We start from the raw sequence: 19,995 nt of genomic DNA on the forward strand, positions 1-19,995 counted from the left end.
TTTGGCGGTGAAATATACCTCCAAGAGCAGTCCCTTTGACTTGGTAACTGATTCAGCCAACTCCATCAAGTTGTGGCGCTGCAAAAGGTCGACAGCCTCTCTCTTTACCTTGGCTCCTTTGAATGAAACCTGCCTGAAGTTCTTCTTCAAGGCTTCGAACGCCTTCTCTTGAAAGGAACCCTCTCGACGACGCCGTCGACCTTTTGCAGCGCCACAACTTGGTGAAGTTGCCTGAATCAGTTACCAAGTCAAAGGGACTGCTCTTGGAGGTATTTTTCACCGCCAAAACGCACAAGGTGAATATACCCTTCCGCGCTATCGTTTCCGAGCGCAGCACTTGGCAGAGGGCCGTGTCGGGATACCTCAAAGAACACCTGACGTCCCTTAGCGTGCACGACCCATTCCTAGTGCCGAACTCTCAAGCGCTTGTGGACTATCTTAATGTGAAAAATCAAGGGACTTGCATGATGTTCAGTATTGACGTGGTTGATCTGTATTATTCCTTTCCACATTGTGATTTGATGATCGCTGTGAAAAAGTGCATTTGCGAGGACAATGAAGAGCGCGCCTTTATTGACAAATGCGGAGTGTCTGTTGAGAGCTTCTTAGAAATTCTGTCGTTTTACCTGTCCGCGACTGTGATTGATTGGCAAGGGAAGGCATTCGTGCAAGCGGCAGGTGTTTGCATAGGATTAAGGGTTGCTCCAGTCTTGGCCAATATCTTTCTTGGCAATGTTGACTCTGATATTAGCAAAGCGTCAGAGGGCATGGTCGCTCGTATCTTTAGGTACGTAGATGACTTCCTTGTTATTGCTCATGAAGGCAGTTTGCCAAGAAAGCTCGCTGATGCCTTGAAGGTCTTCAGTGAATACGGACGCGGCCTCAAGTTTACAACTGAGGTTCCAAGCGGCGATCAGCTTCAGTTTTTGGATTTGGCTTTATTTATTGAACGTGGACATTTTTGCTGGTATTATTGCCCGAGGTCTGAAAAACCATTGTTGAATTTTTCATCGTGTCACTCCAAACTTATAAAACAATGTATAGAGGTATCGTGCCTGAAATCCGCTCTCAAAAAGTCGTGCCATGAGAAGACTGCTGATTGCATCACAATGCAGGTTTGCAGATTACGCGCAAATGGTTATCCGGATGAAATAATTTCCAGGGCTTCCGAAAAGCTGATAAAATTTGCAAACAATGGCCGACCAAATGAAGGCAAGAAGGTGAAAAGACCAGCGGTGGTTCCTTACACGCACGGCTTGTCTCACGGTCTCAAGAAGGTTGCCGGCAGGTATGAAGTCGATGTTGTGTTTTCTGCTCCCCACAAACTGAGCTCCATGTGCAAGCAGGTTGCACAGGCAAAAGAAGAAAAGAAGGAAGGCTGCCAGGTAAGCCATGTTTCATCCTTTGTACCATGTGCAGAGAACGTGGTGTACCAAATTCCCTTCTCTTGCGGTGCTGTTTACGTCGGGCAGACCGGCAGATGCTTAAACCAAAGGCTCATGGAGCATGAAAACAGAAGGAAAAGTGACCCTCTTAGCCACGTTGCCGCTCATTGTGAAAAGTGCAAATGCCAACATGAAAGGGAGCAAGAAAGGAAATCGGAACAAGATGGCGGGCTTCCGCGCACAAAGTTCCGCTGGAAAAAGTGCAAGTGCGCACCTGAGTACAAGAAAACCGAAGTTCTGTTCCGCCATAAAGATAAGCTCACGCGCGAAATATTGGAAGCGCATCACATCCACAGGCAAGGTGACGAATGCATCAGCAGTCCTTCCGTGACACTTAGCAACAAGGAATTAGCTTACATCACTTCACATGTGACATAGGTTTTGATTTTCACGGCCCTTTCACACTTTAATCTTACTTCTTTGTTTTATGTTTTCGTATATATACCCTTCCGTCCTTCAATAAACCCAGTTGATAGTCAGCGCTTGTCTTGTCGTTGTCCCGCCTTTTTTTTTGCGCTGTTCACCAGTATGAATGCATACCAACTCGCCAAGATCTCTGCCTTATTAAACTGTTTGTTTCTCAAGAGGACATCATCAGAAAAGTCAAGATGCGACGTCATGTTCTCTAAAAGGACAAAACAACAGCACAGGACAGAGACAGGATGCAACACAGAGCGTTAACACTTTCCAGGAGGCAACATACTTTCTCTTCAGCCAGTGTCTTGTTAGCCGCTCTGTTTCCAGACGCTAGATAAACACACTTGTTTACTGGTGGTCCCAGGCTGTACTTGAGGTCATGCTATAGAAAATTTTCCACTGCTGCTCGAAATGACTCGTTGCTGAGGAAGGTGATCGGTGGTGCACCCACTTCTTTTCTTAAGCTTTCTTTGAAAGTTCATAGCGTAGACAAATCCCAGGGATGTTCTGCCGACTGCTACTTTGCGCGTTGAAAATCACGCCATCGCCTCCAACACGATAATCTAAGGACGAACCGTTGAAACCACAAACTTTTAAGCCAAGCGTTGAAAAATACGACTTGTCTCCAGCACTCCGCCTTGGGAAATTTCGAAACACTCTTCTGATGGCAAACACAAGGTCCAATCACTCCAAACACTGGCAAAACATTGTAGGGGCAGGTGTTGTTTTTCAGACAAAAGGCGTAGGTCCTAGCTTTGCACGTCTAAGATTGTATGGCTTCAAAGCACAGTGCGTACTGAGCATCAAGCTCCAATTAGCACATAAAAGAGGTTACATTCGGAGACACATAACGTAGGAGGGTAGAGTCGTAAACCAATTGGTAAGACATCAAAACAACAAAACAAACGCAAAAGACCCAGGACAAAGGCAGGAGAAAACACAGGGAGGTACCAAGAGTTTCCAAAAGGCAACATCCTCTCTCTTCAGCCGGTGCCTTGTTAGCCACACTGTGCACAACGCTAGATGGTCGTACTTGTCCACCGGTGATTCCAGGCTTTACTTGAGGCCTTACCTCTTGCTCTTCTGAGGAGACGACTACCACAAATGTACTTGATTATGATCGTCAACTTTATCTCAGGCCATTTCACGTGAATAAGCGGCTTCATGCTCTTTAGTTAGTGACTGTAGCTACCAGTGCACTCGTTTTCTATGTGCACTCTGTTGCCTGAAATCAATTTGTTTTCATTCTGGTATTAGACGTCTGGAAGTGCTCACATAACCTCGTTTTGTGAACATGGCCGCCCTGATTTCTCGGCGGCATCTGAAAAAGAGGCAATTAGGCATGTGCACGCAGTTGTAAGGGAAACTTTAACGGCCGACGGAAGCGAACTTGAGCGGACTGCTCCCTGGGAAGTATGAGGACGATTTTACTTAATCTCCTCTTTTTTTTTTGCATGACTTTAAGATAGCAGCACATGTTAAGGATGCTTAGCAGCCTAGTAACGTGACAGAAGACACACTCTGACTTTTTGCAGTGCTTCCACGATTTTCGGTGAAACTGAGGACTGTCAACGATGTAGATTACATTCTACCAGACTTCGAGAGCATCACAGTTTCCGCTAGGGCACAGTAAGTCCTTCCATAAATGCAGTGCCATGTATTTGTGTTCCGGCATTTTCCTTTTGGTAACAAAAAAGGGAATATTGTAATATTGTTTAAAGTGTTTCAAATCAGGAATTATCTACATGAAAAAATGATGTGAGCTGAAGATACAGTCCCTGCGGAGGATCACCATCACGATTATTCACGATCTAAAGCGCCTCATCATGGTTATGGGGGGCATAACCCAAATCGAGCGCACATTGTCAAAGAAAGCGTCAGATTAGTTAGAAGCACTGCGGTAGAGAGAAGACAGGAAGATGGGATTCTTGCCCACATAAAACAAAATGATCAGCTGTCAGGGAGGTGGAACTAAGCGTTCTGGCCATCGTTTCAACAAGAGAAAAGAGGACTTGTCAGCCTATGCAAAGACAAGTTATCTTGTCTTCTGAGGCTTCCCTCCCCTGCCCATGCCCTTTTTATTCTGTAGATGCGGCATCGGTACCACTCGAACTAACCGTTTCATAACGTTAGCACATGAATAGGAGGAATCACTCCTATATTGCTGCTCCGTGGTGCTTCAAATGCTGTTTTGTTTGTAGCCTGCAAGCACTTATCCGACAGGCACCAACGACGAGAAAAATCGTCCGCTGTCTGTTCGCCTAACGCGAGCGCTCCGTCATGACGATGATGATGATGATGATGTCCTCCGGCTTAATGGCACATATTCCGTCCTGAGGCACTGACCGCTAGACGTCTTCTTCTACGTAGCAGAAATCCGTGCTTTCGCACTAATTTAAGTGAAATAACATTGTCTAATTTTTTTCCTTCTGAAAATACTTCATGTCGTAGATCTCCTTAATTTGCTTTGTCAGATTTAAAGCCTTTGACTGAACTGAAGGATCTCAAACCTTTTATGCAGACAGTTCGTGAGCCCAAGAAATTAAATAGGAGTTTATGAACGAAGTTCACTAATCAGCGCTTAATGAAGCTGTCTAGAAATATCGATGGCGGCGCTAAGAAACGCAGGAGTCTTTCAACTGAATAGTAACTAACATCATCATCATCAGCAGCAGCGGAGCTGAGTCCAGCGCGGAGCAGTTCCCTCTCTCAGTGATCGCCAGCCATTTCCCTAATCTGAAGACAGACTTATTTAGGCTTGTGCAATGTGACAGGAGCGCAGGTTCCGCTAGGCTTCCCAGTTCAAGAAAAGGGCACAGAGCAATAGACTACGCCCCTACCAGTTACCACACTGCTTCTGCAATGCCTCAAAGAAGTTTAGTTCTTGTTTAGATTGTGCTGTTTTGTATTTATAAGGTGTTAATTTTGGTGGCAGAAAGATGCGTTAAACAAGGGAAGTTTCTCGGCACGTTGCACGCGGCCTGGATGTAAGAAGACTTCCAAGCTTGTGGGAGACAAGCCAAGGGAGACGTCGAATATATGATCTGGTCCTTCAGGTAGTTTTAAATTTCAGGTTTTTTCACAAGTAACATGTTGTTTTCAACGATAAAGGGGCCTGTGGAAAGCTTCGATTTCCTCTCCAGTAAAATTCTTGGTTCGAAGCGCTAAAAGAAACCATAGAAGTAGGAAAAACAATTCAAGATGGGGATCAGAGAACAACCGCCGTCAAAACGGTTCGAGAAGATATTTACTTAATGAAAGAAAGAAGTAACGTATGAAATTCTTAATCATGCAGGTCATCGAACGTAATGCAGAAAGATGCCTAAATGATCACCTAAGACAGCGTGACAAAAATATATATTGCAATGACGGCCATAAATTTCTTTTATTTCTTAACAGAGTATACTGAGAGGCCTGTTGGTCAGACATGGTATTTGTAGGAAGAATGTAACGTTGAAATAGCGCACAGAAAAGGCGAGGACCGGACGTAGCGTCCATCCTATTCTGCGCCTTTTTGTGTGCTGTCTCAAAGCTACTTTCTCCGTTCAAACATAATTTTCGTGGTCAACCAGCGCTGGCATGTGCGGCTTCTTCTCCTGTGTCCATTGAGGTGCGCTCTTAGATTTACACGTATACATGTAGTCGCGGACAGCAGTGACTCATGTGGGTGTATGATATTACAATATTGATGGGATAACTAGGCCGTGGCTGGCGCAGACGTCTAGTTGGAAGCAGGGATGGAAGGCTTTGCTCTGTTGGGCTTCTGCTGCTGATGTTAATGATGATACTGGTGGGGATGACGGCGACGGTGAACGTGATGATAATACCTGCACATTCCATCACAGGTTTGTCCATGGGAAGACTGTGCACGGCTCAGCCCGGTTTCACTTCACCATCAAGAACGAACTGGGCGCCTTCACGATAATAGGCCCCAGCGCCTCTTACAAGAAGGTACTGGGTTCAAGCCTTCATAATGCGACCTGTGCATGCGAATCGAGTTCACGGGGCGTTTGACGCATGACGCGGGTGTTAAAGGGGAGCGTATATTCTGCACGAACGGAAATACGCACGAAGAGCATGCATTGGCCTGTCCTAAATGCACGTTATCACAAAGCACGAAATGCTGTTAGCTCCCGTACTCGCCGAGCTCAGCAGAGCAGTGTCCCGAGTATGAACCCTCACATGAACCCGAAGATGACCCCGAACCTGAGTCCGAACATTTCCAGAAAATAGAAAATATTGTCGTGTCATTGGCATTGAGCATTAAAAGGAACTTTCTCATTCCATTTCCCCAAGCGAGAGTCTAACTAACGCCGGCGCAAATAATGAAGATTCCTTTGAAAGTAATGCAGATTCCTTTACCGATGTCAGGATACCGATGTTTTCGGCCACGCAACAAACGTGCAGCTTTCTGCGATGGTTGGTCCTATTGGTGCATAGCATTGGCTGACGTATAAATCATCGTCTTCATCATTTTTCTTGCGTTCGCTCTGCGCTTCCAAAGGCTCGGTGGCAGCAGTGCTGCAGTGTGAACGTGGACTGAGGAATCAAGACATAGAAAGCCTCGCCAATGCCGCCAGCCACAACTCTCCACGACCGCACACGATGGAGGCAGTTCAGTCTTGGTGACCTTACCGCCCCTAAGCATGCAGAGGAGCCGGCAAGCGTTGCGGTACGGCAAGCAACGAAAGCCGACAGGAACGCTCAATGGCCACCTAGCGCGAAATAAAAAATAGAGGTCACTGCGGGCACCAGCATTGAGGAATGAGAAAGCACTGACGCCTCCTCAGCACTCGTCGACTCTGCCTCTCTCGCTACCAAATTTCACTAACTCGTTCTCACTTCTTCATTTCTTCTCTCAGTTTCTTAGACTGTTTAATGAGCATCGTTCAATGAGCAGTTAATTATAAATTATCAATTAAATAAATAATCGTCCCATTATCAATAATTATAATGTATCAATTAATTATCAATTACCAATTATCTGTAAATTATCAAGTACCAGATTCTTATCACTTCTCGGCCATTATAAATTATTTATTAATTATTATTTACCAATTACTTATCAATTATTGATAAATTATCCATTCTCAATCAATTATTTTATTTATCAGTCGTCCATTTAACTGCTTGTGCGTTTTCTAATTATTCGACCCTTTTAAATGATTGGTTATCGATTGCGTGACTCTAATTATACTTCTGCTATATCAATTACCCATTTTCAAGAGAGAGACTTTATTCACACCGACGTGGACCTCGGGGCATGGGCTCCGCCACCCATTTTCAAATTTGCCGCCACGACTCTTTTTCAAATTTGGCGCCACGCTTGCCGGAGTGTCCGCTCGGCAGGAGTGTCCCACATCCATAAGTGGAACGAGTGAATCTCGAAGATGCGAAGCATTTAACCAAGAAAAACTGACAGAACGCGAAGTTCGAATGCTGCTCTTCACACGCCCCCTGTGGTGGCTTGTGTGTGTGTGCGTAACACGCTAGATGGCGGGCGGCGTGTCACGATGCTGGCCACCCTGCGCCATCTTCCCGCGACAGCCGTCTTCCAGGAGACGTTTACCTGTGGAACTTGAAAAACCGGTTACGCCGACAACGCCGATACCGACGCGAAACGCGGTTGCGTAAGAGCTGTGCTCTGAACAGCGAATTCAAAGCTTCATACAGCATTTGGACGACAACAATTGGACCACAACAGAATGAAGACTGCAAGGCAAACTAAACACTAGGTATCTTGATATCATATCCAGCAAGGCGAAAATTTGGGAGAGTCGGTAAGTATTCATATCATATCCTTGATATCATATCTTTGCCATTCGGCGTTGAAGCTGCTTCGGTGTAGTCATTGCGGGCGTATGAAAATGCACCACTCTTACATGCAGTTCATATCCGTGCCAAGAAGGAGTGTGGTAGGGTACAGCCCACGACAGCCAGCCACAGACACCCTTCTGTAACCTGCATTGAAGTTTTGCGCGTTGAAACAACGTCGAGCCCGCCGCGTCGTGCGCTTGTACCGTGCATACACTTTCTTTTTCACCGCCTGCGTGCAAAGGCTCTGCGTAAGCTCGTATTTTCAGTTTAAAACTACCGAAGGCGAAAAGATTGTTGCCAAGCTCGTCCTGGCTGCATTATATATGTGGTTTATCCTCGCGCAACTTATGAATGAAAATTGGCAGACGTGACAAACCATTTCAAAGCCGATACAAGTACGCAGAGCCGCCGTGACAGCACGAGGCAGCGACATTCATTACAAGCATGGGTTAAACACATCACTTCTCAATGAATCCGAAAGACGTTCGCTGAAATCGGTCACTTTAAATTGCTCAGGAAGTATAAAAGCTATGAGAAATGGAAGTTTACCTCCGAAAGGTCCCATCGAAGGCTTTCTAGTGACATGAGTTCATGGGCTCATCCACAAAATTTCAGGTGTGGTGGCTAGTCGCGTCTTTCACACGCTTGGCCGTTTAAACTGAGAAGGCAGCCTCATGCTTACATAACATTCCCGCCATCATCCTCGCCGGTACATTTCCTCCCTATTATCTCTCTCATTTCTGCCTCTGTGATTGATTCATTGTGGATAAGCGACGCATCGCAGGCTAGCGGCGGTCTTTATTTGATTTGCAGAACTGTCAGAGCTTCAGCATATTCTTAAAACCAGTCATTGTCCCTGTCGGTTGCACGAACAATTACCCAATGCATGGAATTAAGTTTTGCATGTAAATACTCATTGTAAATTAAGTGACAAAGCCAAATCAATCTTTTGCGCCTTATTATATGCGCTGATAACTTTAGACCTTTTGGGGGCGTCATGGATAAAAAAGTTCGAGGAAGGAACCGGCGCGGAAGGGGAAATGTCTTAGCTTTTGTTAATGCGCATATCCCTTTCCTTGACAGGGTTTGTGACCATCGTACTGTTGTAACCTGTACAATGAAGCAACGAAACCTGCATTCCTGTAGGCGAGGCATACCGTACCATCAAAGTCATTTCATGAGGCTGCGGCGTTAAGGGAGGAGCATAGGCAGAGGCAGCCAGCCGGACGTGGAACGAAGAGCGTATTTGGAGCCGAGATAACGCCAAATGGCCTGGCAGCCACCAACAGCCAAACGCCTTCATTATTTTTCTCCATTGTTAATAGACACTGAAAATTGCAACTTTTGTGAGCTTAAGGAATAGAAATGGCACTAAACAGTGTTGCTTAAGCCGTCGTTAACGAGAAAGTAAAATAACTCGCATTTCATGAGCGCAATTTCCTTCTATCTCCAAGCTGGAAGCCGGCGAGGCCAGTTTCAAGCTCACGCGCAGTATGTTGGCTGAGAAGCTGGGCGAGGCGAATCTCACCGTGCTGTTCGCGGCGCGTGCCCGCCTCGTGGTTGAGGCGGCCGTCACCGAGGAGGCCACGGGCATCCGCCAGTCGGCGAGCAGTGAGCTGGCCGTCTTCACCACCACGCCGTTCCTCATATCGACCGCACGAAGCGAGACCAGCTTCAAGCCCGGATTCAGGTTCTACGTGACGGTGAGAGCTATGTCCCTGCTGCGGCAAGTACCCAAGAGTAGACGGCAATGCCGCATGCAGAGTGAACTAAATCGATTTTTTCAAACAGCTGAAATAAAGAGAAGAAATCGGACATTGTGAGTTCGTGTAACACGCAGAACACGTAACGCAAAGGTAACGTAGCCGAGGGTGGCAGAGATTCATAGCCGGGGAGAAGAGAATGGGTTTTAGAGTATATGTTGCCGCAGTCGGGCTTAGGCTGAGCTTTTCAGACACGCCTGAGAGAAGCCTTTCAACAGCAGTGAATGCAAACTGCCTGATGACGATGACTGCAGCAAACTTCAGCCTTAACATCTCTTAACGTTTTGCTTTTCCACCTCGTTCCTTCTCCCTGGCCCATCTTTGACGTATCTAGAATATATCAAAGCTTCATATTGTTTCCTTCAGCCTTTTTCTGCCAAGTAAAACTCTCCCTTAACAGCAACGTCTCTCAAACAGAAAAGCATGTATCTGAGATTGAAAAGTCACGGCATCCTCGCCAATACTAATTTTAGAATTCGCCGTTCTTCAATAGAGTATCATTAATAAAGTGCCCAGTCATCTAGATCCTAAGCTGAAGCAAAATCGACCCGCGGCTGCAAAAACTATTCGATTGAGATTCACTTTCCGTAATGAGACGGCGTTACGATACGATAACAAAGAGTGGAGAAGAAAACAAGCTCTGACAACAAATAATGTGCATGCAGCCAAGCACTTCAATACTTCACAATAACCGTACTCACATATACGCACACTAATTATTGCCTGTGCAGTTCTCGCGGCAACGCCTCAGCACTCTTAGGTTTAGCAGTGTCCAGTACAGCTGCGTTTCATACAGGCTGTATATATCTTTATGGCCATAAAATTATCTTCATTCTCAGTTCCTCCCACATGTATCTATTCACTTCGATTATACTGCATTCGACTTACGGCAGTTTTCATTTTTTTTAGTACACTACAATCGATCCACACTTTAAATTTACGCTAGCCCAGTCTTCTTATTTCTATTGTATAGTGAGTTTTAAACTTTTGATCGAGATGTAGTTCGCATGATTTGAGCACCTGCTAATTACGTTTACCGCAGGTGGACGTCACGTACATCAACGGCAAGCCAGCACCAAATGTGAACGTTCAGGTGTCTTGCGCTAGCGGCAGCAGCTGCCCCGGGTCTTCGCTGTTGAGAAGCGGAACGACGAACGCAAAAGGTGTAGCGACATTTTCCATCACTACAACCAAGGATACACGCAGATTTCATATCAAGGTAGGCAAGCCCAGCAAGCAGCAAAAAATGTTTCTAATAAAACGTTCGTCTAGCGGTTTTATCATGGGAATCGCCAGCTGTTGTACTTCTCGAAGTTTTTCTTGGCGGAAGGCAGATATTCACACAGTGATTTGCCCGCTCACTCATGCTTTTATGATGTTTCTTTGTTGTTCATTGAGGTTTAACGTCCCAAAGCAACTCAGGCTATGAGGGACGCCGTAGTGAAGGGCTCCGGAAATTTCGACCACCTGGGGTTCTTTAACGTGCACTGACATCGCACAGCACACGAGCCTCTAGAATTTCGCCTTCATCGAAATTCAGCCGCCGCGGCCGGGATCGAACCCGCGTCTTTCGGGTCAGCAGCCGAGCGCCGTAACCACTGAGCCACCGCGGCGGGGCCATGCTTTTATGAGTAAACTTCCTGTCGGTGCGCATTGCAGCGCTCGGTGAAGTCATTACACCATCTACTTACCTCTTCCTTCTGAGAGACCCTGCTGTTTGTGCTCTGCTCCTTCAAACGTTTCACCTCATAAGTAACACAATCCCTAATTATCCACGTTCATTTCTATCTTTCCTCTCATTTCTCATCCCCACGCTCTACACAGAGGAGTGCTCCGTGCTCCTTTGTTCGGCATAGGCGCTTTAGTCGTGGCCTGTATACTGTGCTTTGACTGTGTGACTGCGACTTCGACTGTGTTGTAACTTTGGTTTCGTCTTGTTTTGTTCTGATTATGTATTTACTTGCCTGATTTTCGCCGTGGCCTGCACTCAGTGCTTCGTCTGTGATTGTTACAGAGACCATGATTATACTAGAATTTTAGTTTTCTTATTTTTTTCGCGGTGGACTGCACACTGTGCTTTGTCTGTCGGCCTCTGACTGTAACTTTGACAATGATGTGCCTTGTGTTTCCACTTATTTCGAGTTTTGTTTTTGTTTTTTACTGCTCTGATTTTTCCTTCATATTGTTTTTTTTTCTTTGGACCATTTAGCTCTCTTTTACTTAACTTGAATTGGCGTTAAGCCTGGCAAAACATTGCTGGTCTGGGCTCCCTCCCTCTTTCTGTTAGGTTGTTTCTTTTTACAATTTCTGAAAGGAAAAATGAAAGGGTAAAAGGGAGTAGGCGCTTGAGAACTAGCGTCAAAGTTGAACGGCTTATGACAGCTTCCGAGCATCGCTTGCACAGAAACTATTCGCTTTAAGCGTATTACTGTTATATGGCTGCCCTTTAGAACATTCATAATGGGTGCCTGTTCTTCTATGTGAGGCTCTGACAGAGTCCAGAAAAATAAAACGCGCAACTGCCGCCTAAAACACGAACAAGTCACCCTGCGACTACAGCTGGAAAAGGAGGCTAAAGATTGTGTTTCCTTTGATTTTTTTTTTTCATAAATGAAACTCATTGACGTGGTAGGGTTAGAGCGGCCTTTCGGAGGAAAATCCGCCCGAGTTATCACATTAATTCAGGATAGGCCGAGATGATTGAAACATATTACATTTCAAGGAGTGTACGATGGGGGGCTAGTTGGTAATGCATGAACTTAGAACGAAAACCACGCAAAGGACGATTCAAGGAGTGTACGATGGGGGGCTAGTTGGTAATGCATGAACTTAGAACGGAAACCACGCAAAGGACGATACACCGCGCGCGTCCGCGCTCGTCCTGTCTACTTCTTGCCTGTGTATCGTCCTTTGAGTGGTTTTCGTTCTAAGGTCATGCATTACCAACTAGCCCCCCATCGTACACTCCTTGAATCGTCCTTTGCGTGGTTTTCGTTCTAAGTTCATGCATTAAGTTCATGCAAGTTCATGCATTAGATGGACAGCGCGCGCCCGGCACGGGCAGTTCGGAACGAGAAGCCTGCCACGCTGGTCATCTTACTCTGGTGCTCCGCTGCGACCCCGAAAATCTTCAACAATGTGAAATGAATAATTGGGCTGAAAAGAAAATTGGGTAAATTTTATGGGCATCGAACACCGTTATCTCTGGCTTGTGATAAAGACAAACCACTCTTAAACGATGGAAGCACGCGCCTTCGAATTGGTTAAAGGGAGACCTTGTGTGTCTTGTGGTTATCGCGTGGTCTCGTATGTCTTGATTTTTGCCAATGAGTGCGTATTTTAGAAACAGCTACTGATTTAGAAAGTAAGTAGCAAATCACCATTAACGCTGTCGTGTGAACCCTTAAGGAGGAACTTAAGTCTCCCCTTCATTTTTCATTCCGTTAGTTTCAATATTTTCCGCATTGACACATCTTTCTTGCATCCTATATTGATTAAGCATTTAAAGCAAGTTTGGGAGATGCCAAGATAAAAATTAATTTCGATCGCCTACTGCTCATGAAAACTGAACAATAACAAGAGACTGCTTTTGCTATACGTCTGAAGACAGCTGCTCGTGCCATTTACATGTGAAAGACCGTGGTGCAGTCAAGCATTTGTTGTGCCTACGTTAAAGCTACTTCGCAGGGTTCCTTTTGCAGACTTGCTGCTGCTATGATCACAGGCTAAATTAACAGAGTAGTATGTTTGGACCATGGTCTCCAACAGTTGTGGGCTCATCTTACCGTAGGCGCAATTGCTCAATGCTCTAGCTACCAAACGGAAAGACGGTAAAGAAGCACAGAATTCAATACCACCATCAACTTTCCAATCAGTCTTTATATATTTCTGCTCGGTGTTGGTACAAATACAAACCTGACACAAGTGCTGCTACATTCAGGTACAAACCACTGGAAGCCGTTATCCTGCGCACCAACATGTGGAAACTGGTCTCAAGCTGGAGCCTTATGGGTCACGACAAAGCTACATCTCTATCTACAGAAAGGACCCGAAGAACGTCGTTCAAGTAAGATCACCAAGCGCTGGCTATCTCAGCGTGGTTCAAAGATCAACTTTCGCGTGTTCCCTCCGCTGTTTGCTGTATCAACGCTTTCCAGCTATGAATAGGTCCACTGTTGCGTAGAGACACACGTTCATCCTGTCTCTATGATCAGTGTCACCTATTGCCGCCGTCTTCCCCCGCCGCATTCTGAGACCCCAATTACAGCATAGCTGGCTAAAAAATGGAACTCTACATTATCGACCTAACACTCTACAATGCTCACAGATCTGCTCAGTGCGTCTCTGCGCACAAGCGAATTTGATGCGATGGCGGGGGGCTGTTGAAATCTATCACTGTTTTTTTTTGTGCCGGGGCAGGGTGTGAAAAAATTAGAAATCGCAGTGCGTTCTCTATATATTTTATCCTCTTTTTCAACCATTTACACATTGCACGGACAGATTGCAAACTTTCTTCAGCCTATGATTCGCTAGTGAAATACTGTGCTGCAATGTGTCATCTGTAACGTAGGCGGCCTTTTTCGTGCGAAATAAACGCTGAAAGCACTGTACTGCTCGGCTCAAGGTTTGCCAGTTCAAACTGTCCTGGTCCCGACAGCTTTCCATAATACCTCACCTAGGCTGACCAGTGAGCCATCAGTGTCAAACTAAATGGTCCATTGAGTGGCATGTGCCAAACTAAACTGCTGCTGTTAGCAGTCCTCGAAAGATCTGTGTACAGCAGGATATCAGATCATAGCGTTGTGATATGGTTGCCTCTAGTTAAGTTTCAACGCGTAGCTTATATGTGCATTTATGTTGACTCCGAAAGTTCCCCAAATATGACAGCTCATATTTGCGACAGCCAGTTAAGGATACATCGCTGTATTCTCTAGGCACCTATTCGCAGCAATTTCTGTTAGTTATTTTTTTTGTTTATATTTCGATATTATGTGACTCCGCCAAGTATATATCCTCGTGTTAATCTGACCATAGTGTTCAGTCGTGAAAGCCTATTTTTCCGATGTTCGCATACGTAATGTTATTAATGACGTGTTGTTCATATAGTAACCTTTATTCCAAGCGTGGATGGGCCAAGGTGATGTTGCAAGTCCGTAACTTATCATCCGCTGTATTTGCACGAACTGCCTGATCTGATGAGTGTTCGTTGCTGGAAAAACGGAAGCTCGCAGCGTAAAATTTAAGCGGTACTTCCTCGGTCATTTCTTGGGACCCCCAGAAGAACGTCGTATGTTAATGCATCAGCATACTACGAGTGATCCGCTCTGGATTCGGAAAGTTTTCTACTAAAATACGTATACGCTTCGTCTGAGCCCTATCGCTTAATTATCGTCGCCTCAAAGCACATCTCTTGGGCAATGGTGAATATTTTGCTCCCGAAACATCACGAACCTAAACATACACGACCTGTTCCATGCATGTGGGTCCAGGGGACCTTTTATAGCGAAACAATAATTCTAAGAACTGCAGCATTAGGTTGTAGTCTGAAGATATGTTAAGTCAAAGTTATCGGTTGACTTAATCTAAGTCATTGGTTGCCTTAGGTAGGCAGGCTAAGGAAAGTGTGTCATTCAAGATAGCATGTGACGCAGACAACCGCCGTGCTCGAGGTGCAGAGTAACAGTCCTCTTTATTGGGTGCTTGCGCTCTTAGATCAGTAACCCGGCTGGCTGGCTTGCACAGCATGGTTGCCAATCTTTAAGACCCTGGTTGCCAGATCCGATACACCTTTCTCCCTCTAAAAACAGAGAAACAAACGAAGAGATTACAACAGCACTGATCGATTAAAGCAATTTGCTGAAAGTCATTTTGATATCCGAGGCGGATGGGCTGTTTCCTTAGCCGGGTGCTCCGGGGAAGCCCAGCTTCGTCCGGCTCGGAATTCGTGGTTTCAAGAAGACTTTTTTTACCCTCGCGCAAGGATCCCTTGAGATATGTGGGCGGCCGGGGCTTGATCGTCACACTTGGGGTCCAAGTTGCCTTGGGACTCTTGGGGTGCCGCGCCGCCTGGAAGAGAAGCACAGTCTTCCTTATAGTCAGGAATGGTTTGCTGTGACGGGTCGAACTCTTCGTTTGTTCGGAGCAGATGTTGACGGTTGCGACGAAGCTGACTCCCGTCTTCCGTATGGACTATGTATGAGCGAGGGGCGGCGGCTTTTTCGACGAGGGCTTTTGTAGTCGACCCTCTTTTGTCGAGCAGCCTAACGGTGTCATGCTCGCCGAGCGCTTCTAGTGGACGCCTCTGAGGGTGAGCTTGGGTGTGCTTTTTGACCTCTGGTGCGCTATTGTCTGCGAAGTCTTGCAGCCTTTCTCTTAACCTCCTGCCCATGGGTAGCTCGTAAGGGGCTCTTCCGCCCTCCAGAGGTGCTGTCCTGTAATTTAGAAGCCCGACTCAAAAGTCTTCATTCGCATATAACGCCTTCTTGAGGAGACGTTTCACAACGTTCACCCTTTCTCTGCCAAACCGTTCGAGCGTGGGAAACTGGGACTAGAAACAGCATGGCTAATTCACAGTGTCTTGCAAAAGCACGAAATGCCTGCGATGAAAACTGTGGTCCGCCGTCCGCGCATACTTCAAGCCGGATGCCGTGACGTGCAAATATCATGGCCAGCTTTTCTATTACAAAGTGGCTGATAGTTTGAGGAAGCGGCTGTACTTCAGGGTAATGGAATAGGCATCGTAGACTGCAAGGCAGTTCTTTCCGGCATGCACGAACAAGCTCACGCCTACCCTAGTCCACGGTAATGCGGGACAAGTCATTTGCATTAGCGGTTCGCTTGGTTGTTGGTAAGTGAAACGGCGGCAAGTTGGGCGTCTGGAAGCATTCTAAATTCTTTCTGCCGCCATACCAGGCCAATATATCGAAACTCTGGCCATTGCTTTGCATTTTCCGACGCCCAGTGGCCCTCCTATAGGCGCTGCAACATTTCTTTTCGCAGGAACTTCGGATGACAACTCTAGAACCACGCAACAGTATGCATTCCACACACGACAGCTCAGCTGCGAAGGGAGCTAGCTGACCTATTACGCTGTGTCCGTCTTGTAGGGCTTCAGTGACTTGCCTTAGCTCGTAGTCTTCACTCGTTTCTCTTGCTATCCGCTTGGCTGTTGTGTCGCTGACGAGAGTGGAGAGGACGGCATTGGCATGGATGGCGAGGTCTTCTAGTTCGCTTTGAGATCGCTCATCTCTATCGCATCGGATTCTTGAAAGAGCATCAGCCAGAACAAGGTCTCTCCTGGGACGTACTGCAGGGAAATGTTGAATGGCATGAGGCGCAGAAAGAAACGCTGCAGGCGAAGAGGCATGTTTGACAGGTTCTGCTGGGCAATGGCTATCAAAGAGCAGGTTGGGGCAACCGAAAAGGAAATAAAAATAATATGCCCCTGCCTGCACCCCATACGTACAACAGGCTTAACCCGATTCGAAAATACAAGAATAGGCCCGTAGGCCAATTGTAATTTCACCACCCGTAGGTGGAAAAGTAAATGAAAAGGGAAAAGCTACTATAGCGACCCACAGCCGGGGGAGCGGGCCCGGGAAGACTCCCTTGATCTCCCCTGGGAAGTAGTGGAAGGGATGGGCGAATGGATGGGAAGAGTGGTTGTAGGGAATGGGTTGGGACAAAGGCTGGAAATGGGGACAGCGAGGTTTTTGTTCAGATCCTTCGATTATCTCGACTCCATTGCTGGCCTGTCTGGCCAGGGCAGGGAGAGCATCGAGATTTCCCAATGGTGCGGCCCCACTCACGTGATGCCCGACCACCCACCATACGCAACGGGCTCGGACCGTCGGAGACAGGAAAACCTAACACGGGGTCAGCAGCTACCTGGGGCCTCTCCACGACACTAGGAGGCTTTTCCAACCAGCCGGCTACTCGCCGTCGAGTGCTTTTCGCGGTTTTTCAGACACAGGAAGTATGTGTGATGTGGTCAGCCAGTAGAGGCTTAGCTCTTCAGCCTAACGGCCCCCCGGCCCTCAGCTTCATGACTTAACACCTCCGCGGTGACCCATCTGTGCTTCCATCCATCCAACCATGCACTTATTTCCTCCCCTAGCTTGCTCTTCTCCTACTGAGGAGGGAGTGTTCAAGGCCGGGCGACCGGGCCACAAACCAAGAACGTGGCTTAGGGTGAGATGGCCCGGGCCTACTCCACCGGTACTGCACAACACCGACGGTTTTTGCCAACTATTACGCGGTCGTACCAGGCCCCCATCCCCCGGCGTCCCGCAAAGGCCATTACAGCCCTGCGGCCGGCCGTAAGGCCGCTTCCCCGAGGCGCCGTTTCAGAGCCTGGCTACTATGAACCCCCGCGCGGACCTGGTTTCTCCGTAACCGGAAACCGGCGCGTCGGTAGCCAGACTTGCATGCCCCCGCGTGCGGAGGGAAGTAGCATGTATTTGAAAAACTTTTGATCTTTGGACATGCCTTCCGGGCCGGATTTCGTGGGTCCAACCTGAGTGTAAACCCAGGCCTGCCTCCGCTCAGACATCGGACCTCACGCGCGCGACTGGCCCTCACAGTCGCCTGGGAGTCGCTGGCACTCCCATGGGGTTTTGCATCCCCAGAGGATGGGCTCCGGCCATCCCATCCCCACTGCTGGCATTGCACTGGAACAAAGCCTAGTAGCCGAAACTACACTGGCCCGTATCCTGTGGCGGGGGGAGGGGAGGCAATGGCTATCAGTGGTCGATGGTCCGTTTCCACAGTTACGTCGACGCCACTGATAAAATCAAGAAACCGTTCACATGCGAACGTGACCGCCAGGGCCTCTTTCTCAATCTTCGCGTATCTTGTCTCCGCGTCAGCTTGCACACGCGAAGTGTAAGCAACTGGTCTCCAGTGCCCGCCATGCAACTGCAAAAGTGCCGCCCCCAGCGCAAAGCTGGATGCGTCCGCTGTTATCTTACATTGCTTTGACGGGTCAAATATGGCAAGCACTGGTGCTGTCGGCAATGTTTCGCACGGGTTTTTTCACTGCTTGTCGTAGCCAGGTGACCAATCGAACATGCAATCTCGTTTTAACAGGGCTCGCAGATTCTTAGTCTTCTCACACAGGTTTTGAATGAACCTTCCAAAGTAGTTTACTGCGCCCAGTAGTTTCTGAACACCTTGTTTGACGTTGGAGGCGGGAAATCGACTACACACTTAATTAAGCTTTCATCTGGCTTGATTCCGCGTCGCCTAAGAACTTTACTTCATGCGTGCCGAAAACCCACTTCTCACGAATAAGCGTTAGTCCTGCTGATTTTGTTGCCAGCAGTGCGGCTCGCAGGCGTTTATCATGTTCCTGTTGCGTGGCGCCCCACACGAGTATGTCGTCCATGTAGACACGTGTACCTTCTAGGCCGTCAAAAATGTTGGTCATCGCTTTTTTGAACACTTCGCTCACGGTGCATATCCCGAAAGGCAGCCTTAAAAAGCGATACTTTCAGAACGGCGTGGCAAAGGTGCAGATTTTTGAAGTTTTTTCATCCAAGTAAATTTGATGAAATCCGCAGTTAGCACCTAGCTTGCTGATTACTTTTGCATCTGCAAGCTCAGACTCTATTTCGTCTCTGGACGGGAGCTGGTAGTGATCTCGCTTCACGAACCGGTTTACGTGCCTAGGGTCCATACAAATGCGCAAACGGCCATTTTTTTCGGACAATGACAAGAGGACTCACCCAGTAAGCAGCCTCTCGCATCTTTTGGATGATTCCTTCCTATTCCATGCGGGCTAGTTCTTGGAGGAGTGGCTCATGAAGTGCATGCGGAATTCGGCGCGAGGGCATCGACACTGGGCTTGCTCCTTCATTCAGCTCGAGGCTGTAGGTTTCTTTTACTGAACCTAGGAAAATCACTGAAAACTTGCATCTTCAAATCAGCAGGCTTTTGAATCGTTTGGATTCTTGAAACTAGACGGAACGTTCGCAAGCCTGAAGGCCCAGTAGCGCTCGCTTTCCTTTCTTGACCACAAAGAAATCGGTCGGTTCTTCGGTTTTGCCGATGCGAAGTGGTAGCGTCACTGTTCCAAACTGCTTTATCACTCCGCCGCCGTAGCTCGTCAAAAGCGTGGACGATAGTGTAAGGCGCCTTCCCTCGCTCAGTTTCAGAAAAAGGGCGTGAGGAAACAGGTTCTCTTGTGCCTCCGTGTCAACTTTGATACGCATGGCGCGATTAGACAGCGTTGTCGTGGTTATCTTGTCTTGGCTTCTCGATACATCGCTTATGCTCACGGCCAAAATTTGGAATTCATCGTCGGATTCCGCTTCAGTCTGCGCTGGAAAGTCAACTTCATGAATGCTTTTTGTTCTGCAACACACTGCAAAATAGTTTCTTTTCCTACATATTCCACACGTTTTGCGCCACGCTGGGCATTTCCGCGGCTCATGACTTCGGTTGCAGTAGGCGCACCGGCGAATATATTTCTTTGTGGCGCCTTGCTGCTCTGTTTGATTTTTCCGTACGGCATTTAGCTTCAGTTCGTCCTTCTCCCCCGCTTGATTTTGGCT

General features: G+C 47.3%; 1 protein-coding gene across 1 annotated transcript in view; it reads left to right on the forward strand.

The window, feature by feature from the left end:
• LOC149341316 (complement C3-like) overlaps positions 1–19,995 on the forward strand; it is a 120,124-nt gene that overhangs the window by 13,501 nt on the left and 86,628 nt on the right. Inside the window, exons 6-9 of the mRNA XM_089542847.1 lie at positions 3,398–3,491; positions 5,708–5,813; positions 9,134–9,382; positions 10,485–10,661. Of these exons, the coding sequence (XP_089398973.1) occupies positions 3,398–3,491; positions 5,708–5,813; positions 9,134–9,382; positions 10,485–10,661 (626 nt within the window). The remainder of the gene's footprint in view (positions 1–3,397; positions 3,492–5,707; positions 5,814–9,133; positions 9,383–10,484; positions 10,662–19,995) is intronic.

The sequence above is a fragment of the Amblyomma mixtum genome, chromosome 5 (assembly GCF_055824585.1).
Source record: "Amblyomma mixtum isolate Tamu chromosome 5, ASM5582458v1, whole genome shotgun sequence".
NCBI classification, from domain to species: domain Eukaryota; kingdom Metazoa; phylum Arthropoda; class Arachnida; order Ixodida; family Ixodidae; genus Amblyomma; species Amblyomma mixtum.